Raw genomic sequence first — 17,909 nt, 5'->3', positions numbered from 1 at the left:
TAGTCCCAGCTACTTGGGAGGCTGAGGCAGGAGAATGGCAGGAACCCGGGAGGCGGAGCTTGCAGTGAGCCGAGATCGCGCCACTGCACTCCAGCCAGGGGAACAGAGCGAGACTCCGTCTCAAAAAAAAAAAAAAAAAAAAGTAGCTCTCATAGAGATAGAGAGTTGATTAGTGCTTACTAGGGACTAGAATGGGTAGGGCGAAGAGGGGTGAAAAGCAGTTGGTTAACAAGTACGAAAATGCAGTTAGTACCAGAAATAAGATATAGTGTTTTATAGTAGAGTAACCATACTTAACAACAACATATTGTAGAGTACAAAATAGCTAGAAGATTGGAACACAAAAAGATCTTTAAAAGAAAAGGAAAAAAATAGAACAGAATAAAGAAAAATGTTTTAGGTGATTGATATCCCCATTACCCTGATTTGATCATTACACATTGTATGCATGTAACAAAATATCACATGCACCCCCAAAATAGGTACAACTATTATGTATCAATTTTTAAAAAACTGTATTGCTAAAAATGCTAATGGTCATATGAGCCTTCGGCAAGTCATACTCTTTTTGCTGGTGGAGGGTTTTGCCTCGATGCTGATGGCTGCTGACTGATCAGAGTGGTGGTTGCTGATGGTTGGAGTGGCTGTGGCAATTTCTTAAAATAAGACAACAATGAAGTTTGCTACATTGATTGACTCTTCTGTTCCCAAAAGATTTCTCTGTAGTACGGATGCTGTCCTAATAGCATTTTACTCACAGTAGAACTTCTTTCAAAATTGGAGTCAGTGCTCTCAAACCCTGCCACTGCTTTATATAATATTCTAAATCTGTTGTTGTCATTTCAACAATGTTCAAAGAATCTTCACCAGTAGATTCCATCTCAAGAAACCACTCTCTGTGCTCATCCATAAGAAGCAATTCCTTATCCCTTCAAGTTTTATCATGAGATTGCATCAATTCAGTCACATCTTCAGGCTCCACTTCTAATTCTACTTCTCTTGCTATTTCCACCACATCTGTAGTTAAATCCTCCACTGAAGTCCGAGTCTCTCAAAGTCATTCATGAGGGTAGGAATCAACTTCTTCCAAAATCCTGTTAATGTTGATATTTTGACCTCCTCCTATGAATCACCAATGTTCTTAATGGCATGTAGAATGGTGAATACTCTCCAGAATGTTTTCAATTTACTTTGCTCAGGTCCATCAGAGGAAAGACTAGCTGCAGCAGCTATAGCCTTATGAATAGACTATATATGAATATTCTAAATAATAAGACTAGAAAGTTAAAATGACTCCTTGGGATCCATGAACTGCAGAATAAATGTGCTAGCAGGTATGAAAAAAACATTAATCTCCTTGTGTATATTCATCAGAGTTCTTGGGTGATGAGGTACACTGTCAATGAGCAGTAATATTTTGAAAGGAATCTTTTTTTCTGAATAGTAGGTCTTAACAGTGGGCTTAAAATATTTTGTAAACCACACTGTAAGTAGATGTGCTGCCATGTAGACTTTGTTTTTCTATTTATAGCGCATAAGCAGATGAGTAGATTTAGCATAATTCAAAAGAGCCCTGCCATTGCCTTCAACTTGAAGTCACCACCTGCATTAGCCCCTAACAAGAGAGTCAGCCCTGTCTCTTGAAGCTCTGAAGCCAAACATTGACTGCTCCTTCCTAACTATGAAAGTCCTAGATGGCTTATTCTCCCAATAGAAGGCTGTTTTGTCTACATTGAAAATCTACTGTTTAAGGTAGCCACACTTTTTTTTTTCAGATCTAGACCGGCAGAAATGTAGCCACTTTTACTGATTATCTTAGCTAAATCTTCCTTAAAACTCGCTGCACCTTCCTCATCAGCACTTGCTCCTTCACCTTGCACTTTTATATTATGGAGACAGCTTCTTAAACCTCATTAACCAACTTCTGCTAGCTTCCAACTTTTCTTCTGCACCTCCCTCGCCTCTTCATAGAATTGAAGAGTCAGGGCTTTGCTCTGGATTATTCTTTGGCTTAAGGGAATATTGGGGGTGGTCTGATCTTTTACTCAGACCACTCAAACTCTCTCGCTATCATCAATAAAACTGTTTCACTTTCTTATCATTTGTGTATTTCACTGGAGTAGCACTTTTAATTTCCCTCCAAAATTTTGCCTTCATATTTTGGCTGTTTGACACAAGACATCTAGCTTTCAGCCTATCTTGGGGCTTTCAACATGCCTTCGTCATTAATGATGGCATTTCTAATTTTGAAGAATTTTGACTCTTAATTTCACTTGAATACTTAGAGGCCGCTGTAGGGTTATTAGTTGGTCTAATTTCAACATTGTTGTCTCTCAGGGTACAGGGACGCCCAAGAAGAGGGGGAGAGATGGAGAAATGGCCAGTCAGTGGAGCAGCCAGAAAACATACAACATTTATTGATTAAGTTCACCGTCTTATCTTGGCGGGATTCATGGTGTGCCAAAACAGTTACAATAGTTAACATCAAAGATCACTAACCACAGATCACCATAAAATACAAAATAGTAGCTGGGCATGGTGGCTCATGCCTGTAATCCCAGCACTTTGGAAGGGCAACGTAGGAGAATTGCTTGAGTCTAGGAGTTCAAGACCAGCCCAGACAGCAGAGTGAGACCCCATCTCTATAAAAAATAAAAAAATTAGCTGGACATGGTGGCATGCAACTATATCTCCAGCTACTCAGGAGGCTGAAATGGGAGGATCACTTGAGTCTGGGAGGTTACGGCTACAGTGAGTCATGATTGTGCCACAGAATTCCAGCCTGTGCAACACAGTGAAACTCTGTCTCAAAAAAAAAAAAAAAAAAAAAAAAAGGCCAAGCGTAGTGGCTCACACCTGTAATCCCAACACTTTGGGAGGCCAAGGCGGGCGGATCACAAGATCAGGAGATCGAGACCATCCTGGCTAACATGGTGAAACCCCATCTCTACTAAAAAAATACAAAAAAAAAAAAAAAAAATTAGACGGGCATGGTGGCGGGCACCTGTAGTCCCAGCTACTCAGGAGGATGAGGCAGGAGAATGACATGAACCCTGAAGGCAGAGCTTGCAGTGAGCCAAGATCACACCACTGCACTCCAGCCTGGGTGACAGAGCAAGAATCTGTCTCAAAAAAAAAAAAAGTAATAATAATAATAATAAAGTTTGAAATATTGCAAGAATTACCAAAAGCTGACACAGAGACATGACGACATGAAGTGAGTACATCTGTTGGATAAAGGGCATTGATAAACTTGCTCGACACAGGGTTGCCACAAACCTTCAGTTTGTGAAAAACACAGTATCTATGAAGCACAGCAAAACAAGGTATACCTGTAAATCCTAGAGGATCAGTAAAAAATAAAAAGATATAATTAATCAGCCAATAATAGAGATAAAATAGGGTCATTATAAAAACTCAATCCAAAAGAAAGCAAAAAAAGCAAAAAAGAATGAAGAATAGATGAGGCAGCTGGGTACAGTGGCTCATGCCTATAATCCCAGCACTTTGGGAGGCCAAGACAGGTGGATCACCTGAGGTCAGAAGTTCGAGACCAGCCTGGCCAACATGGTGAAACCCCATCTCTACTAAAAATACAAAAATAAGCTGGGTGTGGTGGCAGGCACCTGTAATCCCAGCTACTCAGGAGGTTGAGGAAGGAGAATCACCTGAACCTGGGAGCTGGAGGTTGAAGTGAGCCAAGATCGTGCCATTGCACTCCAGACTGGGCAACAGAGTGAGACTCAGTCTCAAAAAAAAAAAAAAAAAAAAGAATAGATGAGACAAAGAAATGATAGATTTAAATCCAACCACATCAGTAACTACACTAAATGTGGATGGTCTAAACATACTGATTAACACCTTATCAGACTGGGTTATAAAAAGCAAAGAAAGACCCAAATATATGCTGCCTATGTGAAACCCACTTTAAAACAAAGAGATTGCTTAAAAGTAAAAAGGTAGAAAAAGATACACTGGCAAACACTCATCTAAAGAAAGCTGGCATAATTATACAAATATCAGACAAGGCTGACTTCAAAACAAGACATTACCAAGGTTAAAAAGAAACATTACTGGTGAGTATGCAAAATGATAGGGCCACTTTGGAAAACAGGCTGGCAGCTTCTTACAAAACTAAACATATTCTTATCATACAATCCAGCAATCATGCTCCTTAGTATTTATCCAAGGGATTTGAAGATATGTCCACACTAAAACCTTTACATAGATGTTTATAGCAGCTTTATTCATAATTCCCAAAACTTGGAAGCAACAAAGACAAGATGTCCTTCATTAGGTAAATTAAACGTTTTTCACTGTTGTTGATCTCTAAATATACTGCTCCAATAAAAAGAAATACTCTGGGGAAAAAAACTGAAAAGTCACTTATAACCCCAGAATAACTATTAGTATACCACAGGTGTGCAGAAGAACATACGCACTTTTTATCTTTTAGAGACAATATATCTAGTAAGAACAATGTAAAATAATCAAATGTGTATCACTAAATAGACAGATTTCAAGGTTTTGAGAGCATGATAAACTCCCTAGCATTTCTTTTCATGAAACTAACTAATCCTTTTCTAGTAATCAGTCAAAAACATATTTTCCCAAAGTTTTCAAGTGGAAAAACTATCCATTAATTATTCTGAAAATATCTAGTATAAACACAAAATGGTGTTTAAGAAACACAGGCTAGGTGAGGTGGCTCATGCCTATAATCCCAGCACTTTAGCTGGGCATGGTGGCTCACGCCTGTAATCCCAGCACTTTGGGAGCCTGAGGCGGGTGGATCACCAGGTCAAGAGATCAAGACCATCCTGGCTAACATAACCCCGTCTCTACTAAAAATACAAAAAATTAGCCGGGCGTGGTGGCACACACCTGTAGTCCCAGCTACTCGGGAGGCTGAGGCAGGAGAATTGCTTGAACCCAGGAGGCGGAGCTTGCAGTGAGCCAAGATTGTGCCACTGCACTCTAGCCTGGGTGACAGAGCGAGACTTCGTCTCAAAAAATAAAAATAAAAAAAATCCCAGCACTTTAGAGGTTGAGGTAGGAGGATTGCTTGAGGCCAGAAGTTTGAGACTATCCTAGGCAACAGGGCAACATTCTGTCTCTATTTTTATTTAAAAGAAAGAATCACAAAGCAATGAGCAATAAATCACCTCTGCAACCCCTCTGAAGGACAAAACATACCACAGTGCTTTGCATATCACTGGCACTCTAAAAGATTTGCTCTAGTCTTCTTTTTTTTTAAATTAATTTTCTTCTTTCTTATAAAAAAAAATTTCTGCTAAAAATCAACTAATCTAAATGATTTATCAAAAATGGGGGAAAAAAGCAAAATAATAATGCTTTGTTTCCATAGTATTTATATAGTTTGAGTAGTGTGTTTAGCACATTAATGCCCTCAATAAATATCTACTAAGAACCTATTAAATGCCACTAAGACTCTGGGATTTTCCAAAGATAATAACTTTCATAGACCTACATAGTTTGTAAATCTAAGAGTTCACATTTGTGAAAAATAATTTAAATGGGAAAGAAAACTGTCTTACTGGATTATTTCCTTAACATACTTGTAAAACTTATCTCTTCTTTGGCTTCTTTGTACCATTTTCATTGTTCTGTAATTTGCTAACATATTAATTTTTAAATATTTTGAAATATCTAATTAGTAACTGTTTTCAAAAAACTTCAAATCAAGAACAAAAAAAGTAATGTTTGAGAAATATAGTACCTGACAGAGGATGTTCTTGGCCCATGGTCTCTGGAATCCATTACCCAACCAACATGACACTCTAGAGGGGGATTTGTGCTATGCCTTGTTTTTCTCTTTCTTGGACTCTAAAGAAAATAAAGTCAAGCATTGCAATTAGTTTCAATAGTGTGAACTTCACAAGTAAATTAAAACCCTCTGACTATAAATGAACTCAAACATTTTCATACTGTAGATAACACATTGTGAAATCATATGAAGTCACAAAACTCAAAAATCTCACACACAAGTTACAAAACTTAATAAGGTCCTTTGGTAGGTTTGTGACACAAGGATAAAATGAAGTGCAGCTTAGTGTGATTCTTCATTATGCTTTCTGTTCATCTTTAATTACAGTATCCAATGGTAAAAAAGGTTTTTGTTTGTTTGTTTACTTTTAAATGGGGTCTTACTCTGTTGCCAAGGCTGGAGTGCAGTGGCATGATCATGGCTCACTGCAGCCCTGACCCCTACAGGCTCAAACAATCCTCCCACCTCAGCCTCCGAAGTAGCTGGGACTACAGGCACATGCCACCATGCCCAGCTAATTTTTGTATTTTTTTAGAGATGGGGTCCCACGGCATTGCCCAGGCTAGTCTCCAACTCCTGGGCACAAGCGATCCACCTGCCTTGGTCTCCCAAAGTGTTGGATTACAGGCATGAACCACCATGCCCAACCAAAAAATTTCTTAACCTGAGAAACTCTCACTATGGTAAAGTACGATTTTTAAGTGAAATATTACAAGTTATAACACACACTTTTTAATGTGATGTTATAGAAATTACAACGTCTCATTCTGTAATGTTAAAGGATACAAAATGCAAGCCTTATATTCCTGGTTGTTTTGTATACCTTTACATCAATGGCTTTTGGTTCTTTAACAACAGGATAAAATCTTGGTGTTTTGTTAGGATCTTGTAACCTAGGTGTTCGAGGTGTTTTGGGTGTTCTTGTAGGATGAATTCTAGGAGATTCTGGAACTGCTGTAGGCAACGAACAAACCATTGCTGCCGAAGTTATTTCTGAAACATCAAATAGCTTCTGAGCTAATTCATCAGTCAAATCTGCAAAATAAAAAACTCTTAAAATTATTTAGATGCTAGGAAAATATTTTACTTTGAGAATAAGGATAATTCTGGAATTCTCTAAGCTCAAAGGATTTTCACTGAAAACATTTCAAATATATAAAAACAAAAATAACAAATACTTTTTTGACCATTATCTAACTTTATAAAATTTTTATTTTTCTATATCTGTTTATGACTTTTTCTTTTAAAGAAAGGGTGAAGCTTCCTGTGTAACCTCCGCTAATCCCATTTCCCTCCTGCTTTCCTTTCTCAGAGATAACTAGCCTCTTAAATTTGGAATTTTGATCTATTATTACATATATGTAATATTATTTTGCATAATTAACTTTATATATGTAACATAATACTATATCAGTTTTTAAACTTTTCTCATGTTTTATTTACATTGCTCTAATTTGTTCATTTTCAGTGCTGAATAGTATGTGGTGTACAAATATATCACAATTTATCCATTCTCCTGCAGAGAGACATTTATATTATTTCAAAGTTTTTTGTTTAATCAACAATGCTGTGATCAACATTGTTGAACATGTTTCTGTATAGGTATGAGCATTTCTCTAGGGTTTATATCTGAGTGGAAATACTGAGTCAAAAGAGATGTGCATCTGGCCGGGCGCGGTGGCTCACGCCTGTAATTCCAGCACTTTGGGAGGCCGAGGCAGGGGGATCGCGAGGTCAGGAAATCGAGACCATCCTGGCTAACACGGTGAAACCCCGTCTCTACTAAAAATACGAAAAAATTATCTGAGCGTGGTGGCGGGTGCCTGTAGTCCCAGCTACTTGGGAGTCTGAGGCAGGAGAATGGCGTGAACCGGGGAGGCGGAGCTTGCAGTGAGCCGAGATGGCGCCACTGCACTCCAGCCTGGGCGACAGGACACCGTCTCAAAAAAAAAAAAAAAAGAGATGTGCATCTTCTGATTTAATGACCACTGACCGCCAAACCACTTTCTATAATGATTTCACCAACTTACACTCTCACCAGCAGCATGTGAGAATTCCAACAATTCAACATCCTGGTGAAGACTGGGTTTTGTTTAAACTCTTAACTATTCTTCCATCTCATGGGATTTAAAAGATATTTGCATTTCCTTCGTTATTGCTAGTGAAATTGCGCATGTTTTCATATATCTAATTACCCTTCAGACTTCCTCTTTTGTGAGACTGCTATTCAAACCCTTCGACTATTTTTTTTTTATTCTGTTATTTTACTTGTTGATTTGCTCATGAAAATCTTATGGTAAGATACCAAATAAGCCAGCAGATAAATCAAGTAATAGCAACAAAAAAAATAGTCTCTATTTCCATGTGGTTTTTCTTCAGACTTATCTACTTCTTTTGATTCATATAACAACTTTTTGTTTTTTCACTCAACAAATATTAAGTGCCTGCTATCTGCCAAGCACTATTCTAGGCACGAGTTTGTAAAGTCAAAAGTGAACTTACACATTTGCCATTTCCTCTCCCAATCCATTTTCCTCACTGTTACCAGAATGATTATTCTGAGGAGAAAATTAGATCATTTCATATTTCTGTTTAACATTCTTCAGTATTTCCCATTTGCCTCTAGAATAAGCCTAGGCTCTTTACCCTGGCATATGAGATTTTGCTGATTTTGCCTCATCTGTTGTCATTTTCCACTTTGATCTTGGTGACACAAATAGCACCAAACTGTCAGTACTGATCCTTGTTCTGTATCTTTTCATATGCTTTTTCTTCTGTCTGAAAGTCCCTTTCCTGAATCTTTTGTATACCCAATGCAACAGTTACCATAGCCTTCCTTTAATACCCAGCACAGATGTTACCTTTCTTGGGAATGTGAAGCATTCCTTGAACACCTTTGTGCTGTGTCTGTATTTTCTCCATTTATTGTTTCATTTATTAAATTAAAATTTATTTTCTTACATATCATCCCATAGATGCCAACAGTAAGTCTCATTGCTTTCCAGAAAGCAACTACCACAATTGCATCGAATACTAGTGCCTACCATACATAATGTCTGGGAAAAAAAATATCCTCATCAAAGGAATGCTAAACTTAACTGAATTGTGTTAATACTGTTTTCCTTATACCAAAAATATATACAATCTGGCCAGGTGCAGTGGCTTCCATCTGTAATCCCAGCACTTTGGGAGGCCAAGCCAGGTAGATCACCTGAGGTCAGGAGTTTGAGACCAGCCTGTCCAACATGGTGAAATCCCATCTCTACTAAAAATACAAAAATTAACCAGGCATGGTAGCAGGCGCCTGTAATCCCAGCTACTCAGGAGGCTGAGGCAGGAGAATTGCTTGAACCCGGCAGGCGGAGGTTGCAGTGAGCTGAGATCACGCCATTGCACTCCGGCCTGGGGAACAAGAGCGAGACTTCATCTCAAAAAAAAAAAAAAAAAAAAAAAAAAAATATATATATATATATATATGCATGTGTATATATATAGAGAGAGATACAATCCTAGAGATAAAAACATGAACATATACTGAAAAATGTGTTAAATCCAGTACCTTTGTGAAAGACATTTTTAAAGATCTAGGAGCAGTAACAACCCAGGAAGAGTAAGCTTCCTATCACTTAGATTATGGTCTATAAATTCCATTTCCCACTAATTAGTTCTCCTCAAAGAAATAACATCTGGAGTACAGAATGTATAATCTGAGCCTGGGAAATCTTGAGCAATAAAGTAGCAGAAAAGCAATAAAGTAGTTTTTAAAATACTAGCATAAATCAAAGGACAAAGGAGTAAATCTTAGAGGTTCACCAGTCAAAAATAAAACAATGTGACCACTAAAAACAATGACCAAAATGGATTAAACACATCGAATAAATAAGCTCCATGAGTTCATAATGATACTTTAAAACTCAATCACATTTAGAGTTTCCTAGGGCACCAACTCATTATTTTGAAAACCAATAAACTGAATAAAAAGAAAGAAGCAAGCATTTATCCTTCCTTGTCTGTAAAAGTTGAATTTCAGGGTAACCAAAGAGTTGATGAAAGAACATTCTTCATAAGTAAATTTTACATAAGGATTGCAGAAGAAATGACGGAATTAGAAGATAACCATTTTGCAATTCTACTGACATAGAGGAAATCTAGGGAATATTCATCAATAGCTGCTAAAACCATTTGGTAAAAGATTGGAGCGAAACTTGTTAATGAAAGGATCAGGCTGACAACACCTGAGTCAAATCATGAATCACAGCATCAGTAAAAGTGGGAGTGACAGACATACTATGATGTTATAGGAAATAGACAAGTCTTCCTAAGACATATTCTTGCTACTAGGAAAAAAACAATGCCAAAACTTGAATATACTCAATCCTCTATATCTAAATCCTTTGTACTTATACTTCATTAGTAATACATGGGATAAAGGATATACTAAATGATATGAAGAAGATACAGTCAGGTAAATATAGATCATAAGAAATCCTACCAGTTTCTTCAACAAATTAACCAGTTTCTTCAACAAATCATTGTCATGGGAAAACAAGGGAAGAGAAATAATTAGAGATTAAGATTGACTTAATGGTGTTATCAGTCAATTGCAATGTTTGCATCTTGTTTCGTCCTAGTTCAATCAAACAATTTGAAAAATATATTTCAGACAATTAGGGACAACTAAACATATACTGCGTAGTAGATTATATTAAAAATTATTGCTTATTTTGTTAGGTGAAATAATGGTGCTGTAAAAATTTACATACATACTTGTTTTGTAAGTCCTAGTCAGTTTGCAATATATAGTGAAGTATTTCCAGAAGAAATGATATGACTTTGAGATTCAATATAGAATACCAGAAATAGATTGGGAAGCAAGGTACAGATTAAAAAAGAATGTCAACCTATTAACAATTGTTGAAATTAGGTGAGATGGATACATGAGGATTTCGTTAAACAATTCTCCCTATTGTTATCTGTACCGGAACATTTCCAAAATCAAAAGCTAAGTTTTATTTGTTTTATACTTATTTTATTCCAGGTGCTCAGGGTGAATTTTGCCCACCAATAAGAGTAGGTACATTAATTTTGTAAGATTAACATCTATAGAGTACGTTGGTTATCTCAAAAGAAACATTTTACAAAATTTTTATAGACTATCATATACCAATTTATAATATTTTGACATAAAATTATCAAATATTAGTTCATTACAAGAACATAAAATATTCATAGTAAATATTAAAATATTATTATTGGAAATATATTAGGAAACAAGAACATATTAACATTTTTTGTCAACTACAAGCATAGCATAATATATGAACATCATCTATATATTATAACTTCCTTTTAATCAAAAGCATAGGCCATCTCTTGTACATGAATAGTCATAATAGCATTTTTCATAATAGCCAAAACTAGAAACAATCCAAATATCCATAAAATGTTGAATGGACAAAAAAATGTAGTACGCTCATTCTATGAAATAATACTTAGCAATAAAAGAAAGGTACTGATACATGCAATGACATAGATGAATCTCAAAAATACTATGTTAAGTGAAAGATTCCAAGTATATAACTATGTATCATATGATTCCATTTATATAAAATTTCTGAAAAGTGCAAAACCATAGTGAAAGAAAGATAACTAGTTGCCTCAGGCTGAAGGTGAATGTTGGGATTGACTGCAAATGTGCATGAGGAACTCTTTAGTATGATGGAATTGTTCTAAAACCGGATTGTGGTGCTGGTATACAATTTTATACATTTACTGAAATTCAAATGATACACTTAAAAAGGGTTAAAGCAGTAATTTTCAAGGTATGGTCCCAAATAGAACTATTGGCATGAACTGGGAACTTGTTAGAAATGTATATTCTCATATCCCACCTACCTTACTGATTCAGAAAGTTGATACAGAGTCCTTTAATCTGTTTCAACGAGCTTCCCAGGTGAACCTTACACATGCTAAATGTAAAAACCACTGAACTTAGGGGTGTGCTAACTATTCTACTATCTAAGGTTTTCCAAATTGTATCACTACCAAATCAGATCATTGCACAGCTTCATACCTGAACCATATGAGCCTTGTTTACAGTCTCCACTGCCTTCATAAAAATAAAACTCAATATTATGCTGTTAGTGTTTAGTGAAGGTCAAAAATTAAAAATGCTACATGAGAACTGGCACCTCAGGTTTTTTATAAATAAAAATGCCTCTAAAGCAGAACTCAGCAAACTTTTCCTACAAATGTCACATAGTAAATATTTTTTGCTTTTTAAGACGTAAGGTCTCTGTTGAAACAGCTCAGCTCTGCCTTTGTAGCATAAAAACAGCAAGAGGCCATATGTAAATGACCAGCGTTATCACATTGGCCCATAGCAGGCTAGTTTCAGTCAATAGGCCATAATTTGCCAGCCACTGAACTATAGCAGTCAGATAGATATGAATCCAAATCCTGGATTTATACTTTGCTAGCAAAAAAAAGAAAAAAAAATCATAACTATATTTTGTGTATTCAATAAAGTACAGAAAAACACGAGCATATTAAAATATATATATATAGGCGGTATAAAAGAGGATCCAATCAAGCTTCTAGATGAGAAAAGGACGACAGCTGAGATTTTAAAACATACACATACACACGCACGCACACATACACACGCACGCGCACACACACACACACACTGGATGGATTAAAAATAGACTCTGTAGAAGAAAAGGCTAATAAACTTGAAGAGAGGAATAAAAGTTACTTAAAACAAAAACAGAGTAAAAGGTCTGAAAAACAACAACAACAAAACGGAGCATTAATGAAGTATGGGACAACTTCAAGTGCCCTAATATAAATTATACATGTAATTGGAGTCTTGAGAGAAAGAGAAAAAAGAACAGGAAAACATTATTAATCTTTTTTTTTTTTTTTTTAAGACAGAGTCTCATTGTCAACCAGGCTGGAATGCAGTGGTACAATCTTGGCTCACTGCAACCTCTACCTCCCGGATTCAAGTGATTGTCGTGCCTCAGCCTTCCGAGTACCTGGGATTATAGGTGTGCGTCACCACACCCAGCGAATTTTTGTATTTTTAGTAGAGATGGGGTTTCACCATGTTGGCCAGGCTGGTCTCGAACTCCTGACCTCAGGTGATCCATCTGCCTTGGCCTTCCAAAGTGCTGGGATTACAGGCATAAGCTCCCACACTCAGTCTATTAATTTTTTAATTAAAATTTTAAATTTAAAGGAACAGCTGAACACTTTCCAAATTTGATTAAAAATGTAAAAACACACATATTTTAAAAACTCAGTGAGTTCAAGCACAAGAAACATGAAAAGTACACCAAAGCAATAGTAATTAAGGTGCTTAAAATGGGTGACAAAGATTAAAAGCAACCAGAATCAACAGAAACTGAACCGAAAACAGAAAAGCAACCTCAACAACAGAAAAAAAAGAAACTGAAAAAAAAATCAGCCAAACCTTAAGAACCCGTGGGACAACAAAAGGTCTAGGAGAGAAGAAGTGCAGGGCTAAAAATTTTTTTAAGGAAATAACAGTTGAAAACTTCCCAAATTTGTCTAAAGTCAAACCTACAGATTTAAGAAACAGACAATCCTATCCAGGATAAACCCAAAGAACTCCATACCAAGGCACATCACACTCTACTTGCTATAAACTTAAGATGAAAAAAATAAAAATCTTGAAAGTAGCTAGAGATGCATTACTTGTAGGGGAACAATTTGAATGACTACAAAATTTTATACGAAAAACCACGGAGGACAGAAAGAAGTGGTACAACAGTTTTGAATCACTAACAGAAAAGAACTGTCAGTCCAGAATTCTTTATCCAGTGAAAATATCCTTGGCAATAAGGTGAAATAAAGACATTCTCAGAAGAAAGAAAACTATAAATCATAGCCAACTGAACTGCTCTAAAAGAACCACTAACCTGAGTATTTCAGACAGAAGAAAATGATAACAGAAGGAAACCTGAAACATCACGAATAGAGGAACAGCAAGATAAATGGTAAAGGTCTGGATAAATATAATAGACTATTCTCCTTTTAAGTTATTTAAAACATGCTTGAAAGTAAAAAATAAAACATTGGTGGGCTTTTTAACATATGAAGATATATAAGACAATCATTACATAAAGAAATTTCAGCTGAGAGTGGTGATTCATGCCTATAATCCCAGCACTTTGGGAGACTGAGGTAGGAGAATCTCTTGAGGTCAGGAGTACTAGACCAATCTGGGCAACGTAGCAAGATCCTGTCTCCACAAAAAAATAAAAAAATTAGTTGGGCTTTGTGGCATGCACCTGTAGTCCTACCTACTTGGGAGGCTGAGGTGGTAGGATTACTTGAACCCAGCAGCTTGAGGCTGCAGTGAGCCATGAGTGCACCACTGCACTCCAGCCTTGGCAACAGAGTGAGACCCTCTCTCTTGGGGTGGGGCCGGTAGGGAGAGAAAGGAAAAAAAAATCTCTATGGGGGTATGGTGGTTAGGTTTCTACATTCTTATTGAAATGGTAAAATATTGATTCGAAATAAACTGAAAAGTATGTGTTTAGAAATCCCTAGAGCAATCACTAAAAACAATTATACAAAAAAAAGATATATATGTCCAAATTCACAGTACATAAATTAAAATGTAATAGAAAAAGTTACAAATAACACAAAGAATGCAGAAAATGGGCAATAGAAGCAAAAAAAAAAGAAAAAAGAAAAAAAAAGAAAAGGAATAATAAAAAGGTTGACCTAAATCCAAACATACCAATAATTACATTAGTCTAAACAAACCAATTAAAAGACATATTGTCAGACTGAATAAAAAACATGACCTAACTATATGCTATCTATAATAAACTGACTTCAAATATAATGATATAGGTAGGTTAAAAGTAAAAAGTTGGCAAAAGATACATCACATACCATGAGAGAGAAATGAAAGAAAGCTGGAATGGCTATATTAAAATCAGACAAACTAAATTTCAAAGCAAACAAGGACACATACATGAATGAAAGGGCCAATTCACCAAGATGACACAATATACCAATGGGTATAAGGTGAACTAACAAAAGAGCTAAATAAATGAAGCAAAACCCAATAGAACTGAAATAGGAAATAAACAAGTCTGCAATTATAGGTGGTGACTTCGACACTCCTAAGATAGAACCAGTAGACAAAAAAATCAGCAAAGATATAGAACTCATCAACACCATTAACCAACTGAACTGAACAGACAATATGGAACATTCTACTCAAAAATATATAATAAACATTCTTCTCAGATGTATATGGTACATTCACCAAGACAGACTATATTGTGGGTGATAAAATTAGCAAATTAATTAAACAAATTTGAAATTAACAAATTAACTTTAAATTTTAAAATAATGTAAAGTATGTTCTCTGGCTATAATAGAATTAAACTATATATCAATAAGATTAATAACAGAGGGATAACTGAAAAAGTTCTAATCACTTGGAAATTACACCGAATACGCTCCTAAATAATACATAAAGAGGAAGTCTCAAAAGAATTTAGAAAATGTTTTGAAAGCATAAAAATTAATAAAATACAACATATCAAAATTTGTGGAATGCAGCTAAAGCAGTGCTTAAATAAAAATATATAGAATTAAGGGCTGTGCTCAGTGGCTCATGCCTGTAATCCTAGCACTTTGGGAAGCCGAAGTGGGTGGATCATTTGAGGCCAGGAGTTCGAGACCAGCCTGGCCAACGTGGTGAAACCCGGTCTCCACTAAAAATACAAAAATTAGCCGAGTGTGGTGGCACAGACCTGTAATCCCAGCTGCTCAGGAGGCTGAGGCAGGAGAATCGCTTGAACCCAGGAGGCAGAGGTTGCAGTGAGCGAGGTTGTACCACTGTACTCCAGCCTGGGCGACAGGGCGAGACTCCAAGACTCTGTCTTAAAAAAAATATATAGATAAATATAGAGAGCGAGAGAGAGAATATTAAATGCTTATATCCGAAAAGAAACTCTCAAATCAGTAATTTAAACTTCTCCCTTAAAAATTAGATTTCAAACAAATAGATTTCAGGAAGATATCCAAATTTTAAAAATTAAACAAAAACACTTCTAAATAGCTGATGTATCAAAAAATTAAAAAGAAATTAGAAAATATATAGAACTGAATGAAAATCAAAATGCAATAACACATAAAATACTGCTTAGGGGGAAATCTGTAGTACTAAATGGTTATAATAGGAAAGAAAAATGTGTCAAATAAATGATCTAAGCTTCCACTGAAACTAGAAAAGGAGGAACAAAATAAGAAAAAAGGAAATAATAAAGAGCAAAAATTAATAAAACTGGAATAAAAATAAAGTAAATCAATGAAAATAAAACTTAAAAAAATTAAACTGATGAACCTCTAGCTAGATCGATCAAGACAAAAAAGACACAAATTTATAAAGAGTAGGAATGAAAGAAGAGATATCTCTACAGAACCTACGAACAGTAAAAGGAGAAAAAGAGCATATTATAAATTCCAGGAAACGAACAAATCCAATAGGTACAAGAGCTCACCTGAGAAAAAAGACTTACTTAGTCTTATGTTTCTTAAAGAAATAAATGTGTAGTTTAAAACATTCCAATAGTTCCAGGCCCAGATAGCATCTGGGCCTGGATGGCATCACTGGGGAATGCTAACAATGTGTAAGAAATAAACAATTGTAGACAAACTCTTCCAAAATACAAAAGAAGGAACCCTTACCAACTCATTTTATGACACTCATTTTATAACACCTCTAACACTCAAATCAGACAAATATAATCCAAGACAATGAAAAAAAAAAAAACAATATTCCTCATGAATATAGTACAAAAGGCTTCAAAAAATATAAGCAACCTGAGTCTAACAATATATAAAAGGATAATATAATAACTAGGATTATATAAAAGGATAATATAATAACTAAATGAGGCTTATCCTGAGAATCCAAGACTAGTTCAACATTTGAAAACCAATCAATGTACTTTACAACACAAACAGACTAATTAAGACAAGCCATATGACATGAGCCACCGCACCTGGCCCAAAAGATACTCTTAGAAAATGAAAATACAAGCCCCAGGTTCTGAGAAGACATGTGCAAATTACCTATGTACATCTGTAATAAAGGACTTGTATCCAGAGTAAAGAACTCTCAAAGCTCAGTAACAAAAACAACTCAATAAAAGAAATGTCCAAAGATTTGTGCAGGCACTTTGCCAAGCATGAACTGATGGCAAATCAGCACATAAAAAGATACGCAACAGCATCAGTCACAATGAGATACTACTATTAGATGGCAAAAAAAATTTTTTTTAAACTAACAATACTAAATGCTGGTGATGATGTAGAGCAAATGGAACCCTCATATATTGTTGGTAAGAATATAAAATGGCACAGCCATTTTGGAAAAGTTGGACAGTTTCTTAAAAAGTTATACTTACTGTATGATCCAACAGTGCCACTCAAAAGCATTTACCCAAGTGAAATGAAAACACATATTCACATAAAAACTTGTAAACAAATACTCATAGCAGCTCAATTCATAATCACCAAAAACAGAAAAACTACCTATATGCCTTCAACTAATAAGTGGATAAACTGTTTACATCCATGCAACGGAATGCTACTTGTCAGTAAAAAGGTAATAGAAACAACACACAAAAGCATGAATAAATCTGAAAGGCACTATGCTAAATGAAAGGAGCCAGACTCAAAAGGCTATATTTTATATGATTCCACTTATATGATATTCTAGAAATGGCAAAACTATAGGAATAGAAAATAGAAAACAAGCTGCCAAAAACTTGGCCTGGGTTGAATACAAAGAGTCATGGAAAAATCCTCAGGGAGTAATGGAAATGTTCACTAACTTGACTAGGTGGTGTTTACATGACTGTATTCATCTGTCAAAGTTCCCAAAATGATGTACATAAATGGTGTGAAACTTACTGAATGTAAACTACATCTCAATTTTTCAAAAAATATGACCCACAAAGCTCAGGCAACGAAAGCAAAAATAAACAAATGGATTGTACCAAATGAAAAAGTTTCTTCTGCACAGCAAAGGAAACAGTCAACAGAGCGAAGAGACAACCTACAG

The 17,909-nt window shown here is 35.7% G+C and overlaps 1 protein-coding gene across 1 annotated transcript in view; it reads right to left on the bottom strand.

The window, feature by feature from the left end:
* LARP1B (La ribonucleoprotein domain family member 1B) overlaps positions 1-17,909 on the bottom strand; it is a 158,606-nt gene that overhangs the window by 31,780 nt on the left and 108,917 nt on the right. Inside the window, exons 14-16 of the mRNA XM_025386738.1 lie at positions 8,650-8,682; positions 6,612-6,823; positions 5,741-5,847 (exon numbers count right to left, since the gene is read on the bottom strand). Coding sequence (XP_025242523.1) covers positions 5,741-5,847; positions 6,612-6,823; positions 8,650-8,682 — 352 coding nt within the window. The remainder of the gene's footprint in view (positions 1-5,740; positions 5,848-6,611; positions 6,824-8,649; positions 8,683-17,909) is intronic.

This window comes from Theropithecus gelada, chromosome 5, assembly GCF_003255815.1.
Source record: "Theropithecus gelada isolate Dixy chromosome 5, Tgel_1.0, whole genome shotgun sequence".
Taxonomy (NCBI): domain Eukaryota; kingdom Metazoa; phylum Chordata; class Mammalia; order Primates; family Cercopithecidae; genus Theropithecus; species Theropithecus gelada.
Note: the sequence above shows the minus strand (reverse complement) of the source record. Positions and strands in the feature narration are given on the sequence as shown.